Source organism: Sebastes fasciatus, chromosome 11 (genome assembly GCF_043250625.1).
Source record: "Sebastes fasciatus isolate fSebFas1 chromosome 11, fSebFas1.pri, whole genome shotgun sequence".
Classification (NCBI taxonomy): Eukaryota; Metazoa; Chordata; class Actinopteri; order Perciformes; family Sebastidae; genus Sebastes; species Sebastes fasciatus.
In genome coordinates, this window is record NC_133805.1 from 11,299,550 (window position 1) to 11,315,958 (window position 16,409).

A 16,409-nucleotide genomic window follows, 5' to 3' on the forward strand; every position below is an offset into this window, starting at 1 on the left:
GACACGGGAAAGGGGGGAGCGTTAATGAGGCATCACGAGTCCATGGCATGAAATGAGAGAGGGCACAGGGAGGAGCAGAACAGGCATGCGGGGGGACATAGAGGGCGGGAGGGTGGCAGCGATACGAGAGGTTGTGTGTGTGGGCGGCTCGGCTAAACATCGGGTCAAAGTCGGGGTCGTAAACACCGACCAACACAGACTCTATATCAGCTGTGTGAAGCACCATTAGTGGCCTGGCTTTGGAGTAAATTAGTTTTAAACTCTCCTTGGGGAGAACAAATTCTAACTATCACATTACATCACAGTCTCTTGGCAACTCAGCAAATGTGTCCTTGAATAAGCAATGTCATTTAATAATGCTTTATTAAATTACGCCAATAAAGCACCAATAAAGCTTTCATGGAGTCTTTTTTTCTCTCATGAACTGTCTGTTCACCTCCTTAAAGTATATAACAAGAACAGTCGGTCTGAACTAATTGAGTGACTCATTATGTTTCATTTTGGTGTTGCATTGGTTTTACATGTTTATACCTCTAAGGTGCACAGAGTAGTCTACGGTAATATTTCCCACATATACAGTATGTTTGTTTTTCTAGAACCTGTATATATTCTTTATAATAAGTGGTGTCAAAGTAGAAAATATTCCCAGAGAAAATTATTGTCCTCGACCAAAGAAATTCTTAGTCGAGTAACACTCGTAATTCAGCATGAAAAAAGCATATGATATGACTAGTCAACTAAAGAAATCTTAGTTGACTAAGACCAAAACGGCCGATTAGTCGACTTATCGACTAACGGGGCAGCCCTAGAAAATGATTATGTTAATCAAATATTTCTCCTTAAAAAGGACAGTTCCATTTTCCAGAGTAAGGTTTTTTTGGAAAAAGATGTTGTTGTTGAATCTTTTAATGTCATTTTTCAATGCCCTGAGCACCGCAAACACAATTGACAGTGATAATCCAATCATCATCTCTCCTGTTTTTAGTTTACACTCCAGCAACCCCAGCTAATGTAACCTGAGATATCATTACGTTGGCTAAACACATTAGTGAGTCCGACAAGCCTTTTCTCTTGAGACGTTAAAAGCAAAAACATATGGTTCGCTTTGAAGCCAAACAGAGCTATGTTTGAACAAATAGCAGTCTGATGTTACATTTTTTCCTTAATGTACTTATAATACTTGGACTAACTGGCTCTCCACTGAAATAAAAGAACAATTTTGTTACTGGGTCATGAAGCTTTAGCCAGTCTTTAGCCAGCTCTATTTTGTCATTTCAGCCGCCAAAATCGACAGTTACCAGCTATAAATGAAAACCCTGCTTTTGTTTACATCAGCCTGAAATCAAGGTCCCATTGTTAAAAAAATTACGAAGAATTTTGAGTAGTAGGTTATATCTGCCAGCGTTATCACTGTAAACTGCATGTGTGCCATGTGGGAACAGAAAGATTGACAGGTGTAGTAAGTAACTAAGGGGGGTGCTTAGCAAACAGTCAGTTCCATGCACCTCCATCGCATTGGTTGTCAAAATGTGGGAAAATAAAACCAAAACTATCTGGGGGGCTAGATACCACTAGTGGTAAGTGAGAAAATATTTTTGCAATTTAGGTGCACAAACCGCTTTCGTGTTGTATTATTATGCTAAACATACAGAGACAAAAGGTGTACTGACAAGCCTGGCTGCAGCAGAACCCAACACAACAACACAGTGTGAGGTGAATAATGCAGTGTGGCAGAAATGTCAGACGCACAGAAAATGACTCCTGAGAAAGCTCATTGAGGAAGAGCTGTGGGCCAGGCTTCTCTCATCCTGCCACAGCAGGGTCAGTGTGAATGGACTACAAACACAGAGTGGCCATGGGCAGCAGGTCGACAGCAGCTTTACGCAGCCCTGCCGGCCTTCAATGTGGACAGACGCACACAGACAAAGAGGGCTTTCGGTGACTTACCGATGGGGATGACCACTCCCAAAACAGCCACCGTCAGGTTCTCGCCCAGGAGGAAATGCTCCCTTCCAGCTGAAGAGAGAGGGATGGAACGAGAGAGAGGAGTTAGAGCGAGAGAGGACAAGTGTACGGGATAAAAAAAATGTGTGAGAAACGGCGTGAGAGATAAAGCAGGATGGGCAGGACGGGAGGGCCGGTTGAAGAGAAGGGAGATAAAGCAGAGTGGCGGGGAGCGGCTGATCATGCGTGCGCGGCTGTGAGTGTTTTACAAAGAGGGACAGATAGTGAAACAGAGGTTGGAATAAAAAAATGAAAGACGGGAGAGGAAAATGATGAGTTGCTCGGCATTTGTGACCTTGACACTGCCTCCGACCTTCTACACTTCATCCATCCGGGGCTCCATCATCACCTCACACTGATTTACATATCACACACTTATTTATGTGCAAGTGCATGCATGCCCCTCGCAGACATGCAAACACCCCCGCAGCCCACACGGAGCACAATTTATGAAGGGAAAGGCGACATTTTCAAGGCGACCATCCATCAGTCCTATTAAAGTCAGTCGAGCGCGGTTGTTGGGGCTAGTAGATACCTCACTTTAATGTCATCATTACATTGAGGGTGAGGTTGTTAGCTACATTATGAGTGTGAATAGGACTGGTGAATGTGGTGCTTAGCAGGAAATGAGGACGCTCAGGTGAGAGCGGCCCCTTTATCAGAGAATTGGGCCCCATCTCTTATTAACTCTGCCCTTTCAAAATCATGCAGAGGACCCCAGAGGTCACATGACAAAGGTTAATCACATTGTGCTGGATTTCTTCAAAGTAATGAATGTTTACATATCTGCTTATTAGTCTCCAAATGAGAGTTATTTACAGTATTTATAGTAGTTATCAATTCGCAGCCCACTTACAGTGTTGAGAGACGCTGCTGTCCCCCCCAGGTGTGGTGGAGATGACCATGGCGGTGGCGGTGGAGTGGGAGCCCAGTGCCTTCGACTCTTGTGACGACAAAGGCTTCAGAGTGGAGAGGGGCGTGAGGGGCTCGGGGGCGCCAGAGGGAGCTGTGGTCAAGTGGGGGGTGGCGTCCGCCTGCGATACTCCTCCCGAGGGAGGTGGGAAGTCTTCCGCCACAGTCGCTCTGGTGCCAAGTGTGAATCCAGTAGGAGGTGAGGATGTCGGTGTCAGGTCGTCTCTTGGTGCTCCTGCAAAGAAAGGAAGAGCACCAGAGAAAGCTAGAGAAACTGAGATATTGTTGGACGATCCATAACAATCATCACATAAATATTAATGAGCTGACCAAAAATAATCATTCACCACTACGGGTGGGAATCACCAGAGGCCCCATGATACGATATTATCTCGATACTTTAGTCAAGTTACAATCTTATTAGCGATTTTATTGCAATAAGATATGTTGCGATTTATTACCTATTTTCACCTGCAAATTATGCAATTTGTCAAAATCAGTTTTATCTAATAAGATCAAAGTTTTCTTTGATCATCTCAGAGTTTTCATTCACATATTGTTAGGTCAGAGGTCAATGGCCATCAAATGGCCATGCCAATACTTTTGAGCGATATTTAGCATTCTTGCCGACAAGCTATTGATAAGATATGATACCGGTATCTGACTCTAGTTTTAAGACTGAGCTACAACCTCTGAAAGACAAAATAGCGGCCACCACATTGTTAAGAGGTTAATAGTTTACATAATAAAAGATCCATACTTGACGTCCGTGTATCGATACAATATTGCCACGCAAAATATTGCGATACTATGCTGTATACATTTTTTCCCTCATCCCTATTCACCACTCACAAGACCTATACCTGTCCTTGAAGAGGGTGGACACAATAACAAGAACTCAATATACAGCAGTGCAGGAGGTCAATCAATACTTCCTTTGTGAATCCCATGATGCTTCTGTCAGTAAGAAAGATAGCATCAACATATATATATATATATATATATATAATGTGCTGTTACATTGCATAGTGGTCCATGTAATTGTATCCACTGCCTGTATGTGTTGCTTAGCAACTATCTTTTTTTACTTACAGTTTCAATAACTATGTTGCTTGGAGGGAGCGTATTAAATAATCTATTATTAATTATTACCTAATACAATTAAAATATGAAACAATCCATTACATGCGTTCTACTGTATTACCTCTGTGATAAAATGCATTCAGCCAGTCAGTCATTAACAGTCTAAAGAGCAACGAGTCTCAGGCAGTACAGTACGGTGCTTACTTGAATATAATGTGACATAACAGGTAAATTAATTTTGAAAATTATTATTTGTTACTTATACTGAGCTGGTAACAATACAATATAGAAGACATGCAAGATTACCTACATTATCTAGGCCTATGGACTTTTATAATGAATTCTAATTCTGTTATCTCCGGTAAACATTGCAACCATTATTTACTGTTCTTGTGTTATTTGTTCTGCCTCCATATGAAAGGCACTTTAAAAATGCAAGCTATTATTATTATTATCGACATTGGGAACAATCGTCAGCACTAATCCAGTAGGCAACTGCCCAAAAATCCCTCAAGTTCCCCCTCTGATGACACTCGACACAAAAACTAAGAGCTTCCTTAAGCGAAGCAGGATCTGATTATCTCCACACTGTGGCGCTCTGCCCACCAAATCCCTTTAGGTGCTATTGATTACTTAATACTCTCAATTAACACTCGTAAACACGCTCACCTGGCACACAGCCCCTCATGTCGGGCCCCAGGTCCTGCCCGTCGGGGCAGGCGCAGGTGTATTTGGGCGAGTGTTCAGTAATCTGCGGAGCCTTCAGACACAAGTAGTCACATCCTCCATTGGCCACACTGCCCAGATTACAGCTGTCTGGGCCTGGAGACAGAAACAGAGAGAAAGAGAGACAGACATGGAGAATTACACAGTTACGGTTATATAAATAAGATTATCACTTATTCACAACATGGGGTGATAGCAGAGAGACTGAAGAAGTTGCTGCACTTTATTGTTCCACACTGTGAACACTGTTGAATTCTCTTTCAACAAAGCCGGTTACAATGCGTAAACAAAGTCTAAAAGAATACAAAGAATAAAATCTGGCTTCATACAGACAATTGCTGTAAATATTAACCAGATCCTGTGCTACTGTGCCAGGTACCAATCCACCGTGTTCATCACCAAAGTTTAGATGCAAACTAGGAAAGACAGGTTTTGTATGAAGATGGAATTGGAAAGACACACAACACGACCATCACATTCATGATTAACAACTTCGTTCAGTTCAACTCAAATCTGGATTGTCCGGTTAAGAGAGAAGGGATGGAGGCAGGGCTTTGACAGATGTGTGAATGTACTGCTGCTCCCAAAGCTTTGATCACTCCACCACAGTCACAAGCCTCCCCATCATTTATTCATGTGCCTGGGTCGACACAGATCCACGGAGGAAAACGTGGCCGCAGAGATGCGACTCGGCTCACACAGTCACAGCGAGGGGGAGGAAAGTGAACAGACACACACATCATGCAAAGTCCCTCAATCATACTGCGCATTGCGCACACACCTTGCGGCTGGCGGAGCTGGTGGAAGACCACGAGGTCGTGGGGGTCGTTGAGGTTTTCGGCCAGCGTGTGGATGTCTTGACCGGTCAGCCTGTTGGCCATGAAGACCGCCGCCCTGTCTCTGTCTGTCCAGTAGATACGATCCTGAAACATACAGAGAATCATTGTCTTAACATGAGTAACACACAGAACAAGTTAGTCAGGGTTTGAACCCAAGAGCACATATTAGCAAACAGCTACTCCAACAGCAGGGCAGCCACACAACTACAATTTATATCTAATCTCTGCAATCCACAACTAAAGAAGATGGTCACTTTGTGGCACTTTTTTGGAAACTCAGAAGGGCAAACTTACTGTACAATCCTAGTTAAAAGCCATTTAGTCATTTATTTATATTATTAATTTTTCTTGATGTTAGATTGGAGTGATTTTATTGATGATGATATGGGTATTAATTCTGTTGGCTTTGCTGGCAGTATGCTGTCGCCCAGTCCTCTAGACTTGTGCATCTTAGTTATTTTTAGCTATGCTAGCAGAGGTCAGTTTGTCCACCACTTTGATCCAGACTGAAATATCTCAACAGCTATTAAACTGATCTGGTACAGACATTTTTGCTTCCCAGAGGATGAATCGTCAACATCTACTAGATGGTTTGGCACCAAGTTCATGCTTCCCAGAGGATGAATTCTAATGACTTTAGTGGACCTCTGACTTTTCTGCTAGTGCCTCCAAGAGGATATTTGTAGTTTTAAAAGGTGCTAAATGCGAGACTGGGAGCATTTCTATTGCCTCCTCACAGCTTACTGTGCTAACAGTGCAAACAGTCAAAACAACGGTAACAGTGCTAACAGAGCTAACAGTGTTAACCCGGGGGAAACTGGAGAGTGGGTCCTACGCTTCTGCAACAGTGTCATTGGTCGGGACGGCGTTATCAGCTGAAACCGCTGTATGAGAGCAGTGCAGAGCAGTGCAGAGCAGTGCAGAGCGGCGGCCGTGAGCTGGCCAGTGGGGCACGCTCACATGCATGAATATGCGCTGTAAGTACGTGTGGCTGGCCCGGCGATGTCAATAAAGCTCAGAGAAGCTCGGATTACAACACACAGACATATAGCGACTTCATTCTCTGCTCAGGTAGACATTACTCCTCTATATCTTTATATAGCAAATAACTGTTAGCTGCTATATTAATACTCTGAATGTTGAATAGAGAACCTTTAAGTGAGATGTCTCAACAACTATTGGATGGATTGCCATACAATTGCACAATCTAAATTGTAAAAACTTCAATAATCCCTTAATTTTTCTCTATCACCATCATCTGGTCTAAATTTAAATTTGTCCAATACCTTGATTTTTGACCAAATATTGTACCTGCAAAACTAATGACATTCCCGTCAGCCTCAGCTGTACTTTGCTAACACGCTAACCTAAAATGGTGAACATAGTAAACATCATACCTGCTTAGTGGCTGCATGTTATCATTGTGATGCTGATGTTAGCTCAAAGCACTACTCTGTACAGCCTCATATAAGACGCATGCTGTGTGGGAGAACACACAGCGCTAACAGCTGTAAATACTTGGCTCAGAGTTCTCACACGTCTAATTTATTTGAGGAAAAATAATGAAGGGAGAATGAGGGCAAGTGAAATATGCACTGATAAATATTTGTTGTCACACATTTTCTAATTCATTATCTTGAAAGAGTGCATTAATGTTGCTTTTGCTGCAAATAATATGAGGCGATGAATCCATCAAGGAAATGCAAATGCAGAGGTAAGACATGTTTTAATTCAATTGGAGTGCAACGGTAAGCAGCAGGCATGTAATAAATGGGGCTGTGACACCCTTACTGTGGAAGAAGATTCAATCTATCAGTTGGTTTTATATTTATAGGTTTCAAGAGTCTGGCATTCGTTACAGAGTCGGGTCTTAAATGGTTAAAACACATCCTATTTAGATCTAAATATAGAAGCTCAAAAGCAACCATGCTTGTTATTTATTAATTGATTTGTTTGCTTTGTTTACACAGTTCACTCCCTCAACAATTTAAAAAGACACACTGACATTTTTTGCGGTTGCCTTAGAAACTACGGGCTAATCTCCAACAAGACAATAAGCCTCGCCACACAAGCGTGTATGTGTGTGTGTGTTTGTATTGAGTCTGTCCGTCACTGAGTCAGAAAGAGATGGTAATGTGATGTACACTACAACAACACGCTCCAGTCAATAACACCGAGCCTGGTGAATGTTCAACATCCTGAACAAGAAGGTCACCTTGTTGTCACAACAGGGCAGAGAGCAGAGAAGCCCCGCATCGATCAGGTGTTACTCCAGAGGGAATTCATCATCGTTTCTGTGAGTTACTCTACAGTACTGCCTGCAGGGTGGACTAACTGTACAGTACAGTACAGTAAGAACAAACCTTCAAGGTTATGCTTTGGACAGCTTCCCTCTATTGGTAATTTAATTTTTAAAGGTTAAAACTGTGACATCTGTGAGCAGAAACAACATTTCTCTGTAACAAAAGAACACTTTAGCAGAGGTGGATTGTAACTGTAATCCATTTTACTCAAGTATTGTACTTCATTACACATTTTAAGGTACTTGAGTAGTTCCATTTTAAGCTACTTTATACTTCTGTTCCACTACATTTCAATGGAAATGTTGTACTTTTACTCCACTACACTGATTTCACAGCTACAGTTACTGGTTACTTTGCAAAAAAATTATGAATTTTTATAGAATGAACTGATGTAAAATATTTAATATTTAATATTTAATAGCTCCATCTCGACCAGCTACATTGAAATGCTGCTTAAAGATTAGTGCATCAATAATAATCCAGTATTATAATATACAGTATGACAATATAACATTAAACAGGGGCCATCTGCAAAATGAGTACTTTTACTTTTGATACTGTGAATACATTTTGCTGATAATACTTCTGTACTTTTATTGAAGTAACTTTTGAAATGCAGAAGTTTTAGTTTTTCATGTCTACATTAGGGCTATATATTGGCAAGAATCTGGCGATAAGATACATATCATGATAGGTGTAACGATATTGTGATATATTGCGATACTTTAAGCAAGGCGATATATTGAGATTTTTTAAATCTAATATTAGGGAAATTGACATAGTATAAAGAACACACCAGAAAAACACCATTTTAGAATAGGCAACAATAACACAATTGTACTGCATGCAAAAAACTGCATGTGATTATCATAAAGTGGGCATGTCTGTAAAGGGGAGACTCACGGGTACCCATAAAACCCATTTTCATTCACATATCTTAAGGTCAGAGGTCAAGGGACCCCTTTGAAAATGGCCATGCCTGTTTTTCCTCAACAAAATTTAGCCTAACTTTGGAGCGTTATTTAGCCTCCTTCGCGACAAGCAAGTATGACATGGTCATAGCTTCACTCTCGATAGAAAACTGAGCCTGTACAACCTCCGAAAGATCGAATAACGGACGGACCTGACGGCAAGCCATTGGATTATTAAGAGGTTAATTAAAAATCAATATAGTGTTTGAAAGAATCAATACAGTATCACAACACATAATATCGCGATACTGATGTGTATCGATATTTTCTTTAACCCCTAGTTTACAGGGTGGTTTTGTAAAAGTAAGGATCTAAATACTTCCTCTTCTGCTTTTTAGTTGAGGCGTCTTTACTCTGTTGCTACAGCAAAAGGAGGAACATTTGAATCCAGTGTTTTGACTTCAAAAAAGTCTCCAGCTTCATGACCCCTTAGCTCACAAATGTACTTCAAACCCAAGTGGATATTTTCAACAAATCCATGCTTGTAAATCTGGGTTGCTGCTGAATGAAATCTGTATCTCTGTTCCCACTGAGACCAGTTCCCCTTGAGAGGAATCCCACAGGGGAACAGGCCGCTTGGGTGATGTCATTAGCACCCATCTGATACTGGCTGGGACTTTGCTGCAGTGGCAACAACAGGGATGAGAGTTTGTAAGCAAAAGCATGTTTGCACACAGACACACACAACCCAGAAGCCACGAGGCAGCAGATTTGATTGAAGTTTCACTCTCACACTTTAGACTGCTCTCTACTCCTTATAGCGGTCTTCTGCTTAGTATGCTCAGCCAGTCAATTCCCACACGAGAAAATGGACAACACAAGGACACACACACACACACACACAAGCGTACAGTAAATTGAATTTAACAGCCATTACATTCAGACTCCCAGTCGGACTGCAGGCCCCTGTGAGGCTAATGAGAGAGATGCAGATATGATGGGATGTGGGAGGCTGGATGAAACCATGGACCAACGGCCACAAATCATTAAAAATCTGTTGCAGGCAAACCTCAAAAACAGCCAGAGCGTAGGGATGTCCCAGCTTCTCTGCGGACGACATGTGTGTTCTGCGGTGAGCTCCGTTCAGGTCGACGCTGGCGATGAGATGCAGCTTTGAATCCACCCAGTACAGACGCCTGTTGGCTACATCTGTGAAACACACAAACAGGTGAATAGGACTTTCACAAACCTGAGTAGAAATTGATTGTCTTCGCGGTAAGCACTCTTGCACTCTGACCAACAAATCCCTCCAGGTGATATTGATTACGTTTTAAAATGTCAGATTCTCACGATTACACCGCCTTAAGTTTTACTGTGTCGATCTATAACTTCTCAAATGCTTCAAAATGTCATTCAAAAGCAACTATGATAACTTTAATAATCCATTTCTTGCCAATATCATTCAACATTTACCCTTATACTTCCAATTACTTTTGACCTTTACCTACAATGAGTTGATTAGAGTGCATTAGCTCTGTTTAAAGGACTGCGCTTCAGGCACATTTAACAGCCCGTGTGTAATTTATAATGTAAGGACAAGCGTTGGAAAAACATCTGTTCTCCTCACCTAGAGTGATGCCATTGGGCCATTCAATGTTATCAGCCACCAGCACCTGTCGGTCCACTCCATTCATCCCGGCCTTCTCTATCTTGGCTCGCGTGCCCCAGTCTGACCAGTACATGAAGCTGGAAGGAACAAAGGAAGCACATTTATTGTGTTATTATAGAGTGTTCATGTAGTGCTGCTGCGCTCGGCCAGACATGTGATACTGCACAAGTATTATATGGTATATAATAACTAAATCTTCCCCTTTTTACACAGTTTTTGTAGATTCTCATCATTTATAATGCAGTTATTAGTCTGGTGACATTGTGCTAACAGACCCTGTTGTGCTAATTTGCACTGAGACACTTTTCCATCAATTAGTTTGTCGGGAACAAGAACAAAAAAAACAGCTTCCAAACACCGGGGGTGTTGATTTACGAACCTTATGCCACAGTATTTTTAGGTAGTCAGATAGAATTCTTCTATATTTATTATGAGGACTGCACCAACATTTTTCAACTGACAAGATGACAGTACACGGTGACAGTGCTAAAAATTGCCTGTGCAATATACAGCCTATTGTAGAACAATCCTATATAGGACTGCAAAACAATAGGGGAATGTCATTTTTTTTTCAAATGGCAGCTGAAAACATTTCTCTACAGACTGAACACTGTAGCAGAGGCAATGCTGTATCTGATTTGATGTCTGGGAATAGCACCTGTGAAATTTGTGGAAGTGTGGTTTTGAAGGGGACGCAGAACAACAACAACAATAACAACAACAGCTGGTATATTAGAGGCAGAAACAAAGACAACGGCAACAAAAATGAAAAAGATCTGAGTAAAGTGCGCTCTGTGGGAGCTGTCCGTTCAGCACCATAAAATCACAACACAAAGTTAAAAGACTAGCAATGAAGTGACAGTATCATCTTTCCTACACATTGTGTGTGTGTTGACTGAAACTTTTGCTTTCCAAATCTTAAACAGCCCGTTATGTCAGAGTTAGAAGCAGTGTATTCAATTTAAACTCTGCAGCTGTGCTAATGTACATCATCAGTGTTAGTGAAAACTCTTCTGCAGCCATGGCAGTGATTTATGGTAGGCTTAATGTGTTTAAACCACCGAATATTAAAAAAAGCAGTTATTGTAGGAGTTCTGTATAGTTTGAATGGTTATTGGGCAATATCAGTGAGCAATCACAGCAGCGCAACACACTGATTTACACATTACGTCCTTTAAATGTTAACTACTGACATCAAGTGAATTTTCCTGCAAAGACAAAACTATCATTTGGTGTCAGAATAAGAAGTGTGTGCCTGATTCCTGGTCTGTAATGTGCAGAAAGTCCCACTGTGAGCCTCAGTTTAGGTTTAAAATGTGCCTATTTGTTTTAGTTTATTTTTGTGTCTGTTTTGTTTTCATCTGGGTTTGGATCACCAGAACACAAAAGATGCAGAAGCACACGCTGACACAAATTCATAAAGCTTCCCAGATTAGGAGCGATCATCTGGGACAGAATTAAAAAAAACAACAACTACTGAGTAAGGACGCTAAATGGGTCACGGGCTTGTTACTCTGGATTCTCACATACAGCAACAAGAGCTCTCTTATGTTCATCATTAGACGTGCTCCCAGAGGAGGATTATATGTTTATTCATTTCCTGGGCTGAAATCACTTAACAAATCTTTATCTGGGGTCATTGACCGTGATCTTCGACAAAAAAAGATCTGTACTGTGTCTGACAGCATATTAAAAGATATATAAAGGAGCAGTTGAACCCTTATAAACTCAGTTTGACACTATTTAATGCTGACTAACTGTACATTTTTATGTAAATTAATAGAATACAGTTTAATGATTAGCATTCATTAAAAGGCCTAGGCGTTTCATAATGTGTTCCTGGACAACGTACGCACTTGTCCTCCTCCTTACCCGTGGTGGGGATCCAGCGCAATGGCCCGGGGTTCGCTCAGGTCGGTGTTGACGAGGACGCGTCTCTTGGTGGCGTCCACCGAGGCCACGGAGATGGACTTGTCCCCGGAGTCGGCCCAGTACAGGTTGTGTTGGAGCCAGTCCAGGGCCAGACCCACGGGGGTCTGCAGGAGAGAGTCCAGCAGCGGCACCTGCTGGGAGGGGTCGCTGGCCTCGTGGATGAAGGCACTGCAGGGGGAGGAGGGAGGGAGGGAGAGAGGGAGGAGGGGAGGAGAATATGTAAGTCACAGTCTACAGCATGCCAGCCATTATTGCAAAATCGATGTGTAGTGGAGGGATGTTGACTGCCTGGTAGGGCCCTATTTTGAGATAATGAGTCTGTATGCACTATCCGTATTATTACATGGCACTCTATCAAACAGATTTATCCTTGTGAAATATTGACTTTTAGTGATTTGATTACAAGCTAAAGCATTTTACAAACTTTTCCCAAAAAGCAGTTTGTCTGTTACTGTAACTAGAGAAAAGCAACTGCAATCAGAGCAGTGAAAGCAAATCTAGCAATAACAGGGAATGAATGATAATTAACTATGTTTGTCTAACAATTAACATCTTTTTGCCACATGATTTTTGTTAAATAATGAGTGGATATAAAATAGATATATGAGCACATACAGCCTAAAGATTGTGTATCATCAGGGCTGATGTGTATACTAACTCTCCTGTAAGAGTGGAGAATGGGGCTGTGGTGTGTGAGCTGTAGCCTTGGGCCATGCGCTGAGCAGGTTCATCCGGGGGTTAGCGTCCTTCTTAGGTGGACCACTTATCAGAATAGACAAGGCCTAACTCAGGGGTTTGCCCTGCCCGCTAATGATTTGGCCCCGGCAGAGGTGTGAGGTGAGGGCCAGGCAGCTGTGCTCCCGAACAGGAATTTCCATTTTAGTTTCCCCGGAGGTCTTTTCTCGTAACATCCATTTCATAAAGAGAGCACAGTGTTCCAATTAGAATACACTCTGGGGAGAAAACAGAGTTGGGATAACAATAGGAAGGGAGAAATTAATCTAAAATAATAGCAAGCTTGAGCCATCAATTCAGCTGATTGAATTTCAAAAACTGAACAAGTAGATGCTCAGTAAATCAACTACAGGCAAATCAAATCATGCCAGGGTGCAACAATATAAGATTTGGTATATCGAGTGTCTGTAATGTCACTTTTAGATTATTTTGTGTAAAAACAGCTGAAACCGTCACATGATCCGGTGGTTTATCTATGGAAAACCAGGGATATATCAATAATGTTCGTCAAAGTTACCTTCCTAGGTAGAATAAGAGGTAAGTGCATCTCTATATTTCAAATATAAAGATGCACTTACGCCACAATATGCAACCAAGGGCTGAAATAGTAACACAATGACTGTAGCTATTTAAAAACATCAGATTTCAGCATGTCAAAGGATTATTTTAGGACCCTATGTCTACCAGGGGTGCAGTTGATAACTAAAACGACGATGGATGATGATGAAGTTAGCTGTTAGTAAGCTACTGTTAGCTTATGGCACTTGCAAACATAATACTGCATAGCGTTCTGATTTATTCACATTCTACTATAACACAAGTTAGATACTGTCAAAATGCTTTAGCTTTATTTACAGAAATATAGTTAGTCTAAAACTGAGATTTGGACAAAATGCTTGCTGCACACGTCGGCATACTGAGTGTCAGGATCCCACAGTTTGTCCATTCTTCCTGCTGATGCCTCACTTTTGTCTTCTTAAAGGCTCAGTTTTTTTGGCAGCTTATACGAACTTAGTTCTGGGGTCTTTACCCTGTTGGCAGTGCATCCAACCACACAGCAGCTTTTAGGCATTTTTCTGTTTTTTGCTAGCAGACAAAAGAGACAAGGAGGCACCTTCACACAATACAAAGTCAAAGGAGAGCGATGAATTGTTTTCCCCTTCGGTGTGGGAGGGACTTAATTGCGTAAAGGTTTCTTCCAAAAATCGGCCATACAAATGTTTTATGAAGAAGGAAATACACTCAACATATTAAATTAAGCCTCAATGATACAATTATTTTTCGTGAGAAACAGTGAATGTAAACATAACTTTGTTTTAGGGCTGTCAATCGATTGAAATAGTTAATCGCGATTAATCACAAATTAATCACATTTTTTATCTGTTCAAAATGTACCTTAAAGGGAGATTTGTCCAATATTTAATACTCTTATTAACATGGGAGTGGGCAAATATGTATGTAAATACAAATGTATGTATATATTTATTATTGGAAATCAATTAACAACACTAAACAATGACAAATATTTTCCAGAAACCCTCACAGGTACTGCATTTAGCATAAAAAATAAGCTCAAATCATAACATGGCAAACTGCAGCCCAACAGGCAACAACAGCTGTCAGTGTGTCAGTGTGCTGACTTGACTATGACTTGCCCCAAAGCTGCATGTGATTATCATAAAGTGGGCATGTCTGTAAAGGGGAGACTTGTGGGTACCCATAGAACCCATTTTCATTCACATATCTCGAGGTCAGAGGTCAAGGGACCCCTTTGAAAATGGACAGTTTTTCCTCGCCAAAATGTATTGTAAGTTTGGAGCATTATTAAGCCTCAATCTCGACAAGCTAGTATGACATTTGGTTTGGTTGGTACCAATGGATTCCTCAGGTTTTCTAGTTTTATATGATGCCTGTATCTTCACTCTAGCTTTAAACCACCGAAAGATTGATTGCATTAATGCGTTAAAGAAATGAGTGGCGTTAAAACGAATTTGCGTTAACGTGTTATTATTCCGTCACCTTTGACAGCCCTACATTGTTAACAAAAAACTCCACTGAGTACCTTTAATGTTTCGAATTTAAAATAGGCTCATTACAAATATTCTAATCTAAACTTTAAGCTCTAAATTGAAAAATGGCAAATCAGGTTTGTTTTTCCAATCCAAGATAGAGTTTCTGATCTACATCAATGTTTCTAAAATTAAATTAAGTTTGTAATCGTAACTCTGCTCTCAACGTTTACCTGTAGATTTTCCGGTGAAAGCGATCGCACCAGAAGACGCGGTTGTTGGCCACGTCCAGGTCCAGAGCCACGGCGTTCTTCTGGGTGGACACCACCTGGCTGTAGTCCCTCTTCACCAGGTCGATGCGTCGGATCTCATGCCGGTTGGTGAACAGCAGGTAAGGGCTCTTCCCTGCACACAAAGCAAAGAATATTTACCGCTCTGGAAAAATTGTGAACTTGCGGCCTGACTGTGGGAGAGTTTATCCAGCTGGAATTTATCACAGAACAGTCACAGTGCAAAGCAATTTAGAAGCAGATTGAATTCATTAATGAGAGGAATACGTTATTGATAGGTGGAGTTGGGATGTGCTTCAGTAATGGCCAGTCAGCTTTGACAATTTGGTAAAGAGCCAGAAGGAAGGTCCAGGCCATTATCTCCTATTAGAAAACTGATCTCATCCTCTATGCACAGCACACCTTATAGGATTAAAATATAGCAAGCAAACACAGAGTAATAAAATACAAAACCCAAAACATACAGCGTTATTCTGCTGCAAAAGAAGGACATAAAGAAAGAAGCTGCCGATAAGCCTTAGAGATTGCTTTTCTTTCAGCACAGCATCGAAATGTTTGTATGCTGGATAAGACGGTTGACCGTGATGGGAAACGCTGCGTGTCAGGGAGATGATGTAGACATTCCTCTCCACAGTATTAACACTGAGGCTTTCACCACCGTGTCAAAAGACATTGTAGCTTAATGTGCTGCTGCATATTTGTAACACCAAAGTCGATACTCTGTCGTCCTTTAACACAGATAAACAACACAACAAAGCTTGTGTGATACGGCTCAATATCCTCCTCTAACAAGAGTAAGGGGACAATAATCCTTCATTAAAAACTGCTGAATAGTTTCTGTATTGATCGGTGCGTCTGGATGCATCATTAAGTTGTACGCTCCTTATTATCCTCGCCTTGCAAATATAGATCACAAGTACCTTAGCATTCGGCGGCAGCAGGCTGTCAACTTTCACACAGGCGGTAGAGCTAAATAGACATGCATGGGCACACACA

At 41.4% G+C, this 16,409-nt stretch overlaps 1 protein-coding gene across 3 annotated transcripts in view; it reads right to left on the reverse strand.

Annotated features, from left to right (window-relative positions):
* LOC141776786 (low-density lipoprotein receptor-related protein 8-like) overlaps nucleotides 1-16,409 on the reverse strand; it is a 90,055-nt gene that overhangs the window by 534 nt on the left and 73,112 nt on the right. For all 3 annotated transcript variants that reach the window (XM_074650589.1, XM_074650588.1, XM_074650587.1), the window contains 8 exons: nucleotides 15,357-15,528; nucleotides 12,320-12,547; nucleotides 10,406-10,524; nucleotides 9,848-9,987; nucleotides 5,507-5,648; nucleotides 4,669-4,821; nucleotides 2,861-3,151; nucleotides 1,948-2,016 (listed from right to left, as the gene is read on the reverse strand). In XM_074650589.1, the coding sequence (XP_074506690.1) occupies nucleotides 1,948-2,016; nucleotides 2,861-3,151; nucleotides 4,669-4,821; nucleotides 5,507-5,648; nucleotides 9,848-9,987; nucleotides 10,406-10,524; nucleotides 12,320-12,547; nucleotides 15,357-15,528 (1,314 nt within the window). The remainder of the gene's footprint in view (nucleotides 1-1,947; nucleotides 2,017-2,860; nucleotides 3,152-4,668; nucleotides 4,822-5,506; nucleotides 5,649-9,847; nucleotides 9,988-10,405; nucleotides 10,525-12,319; nucleotides 12,548-15,356; nucleotides 15,529-16,409) is intronic.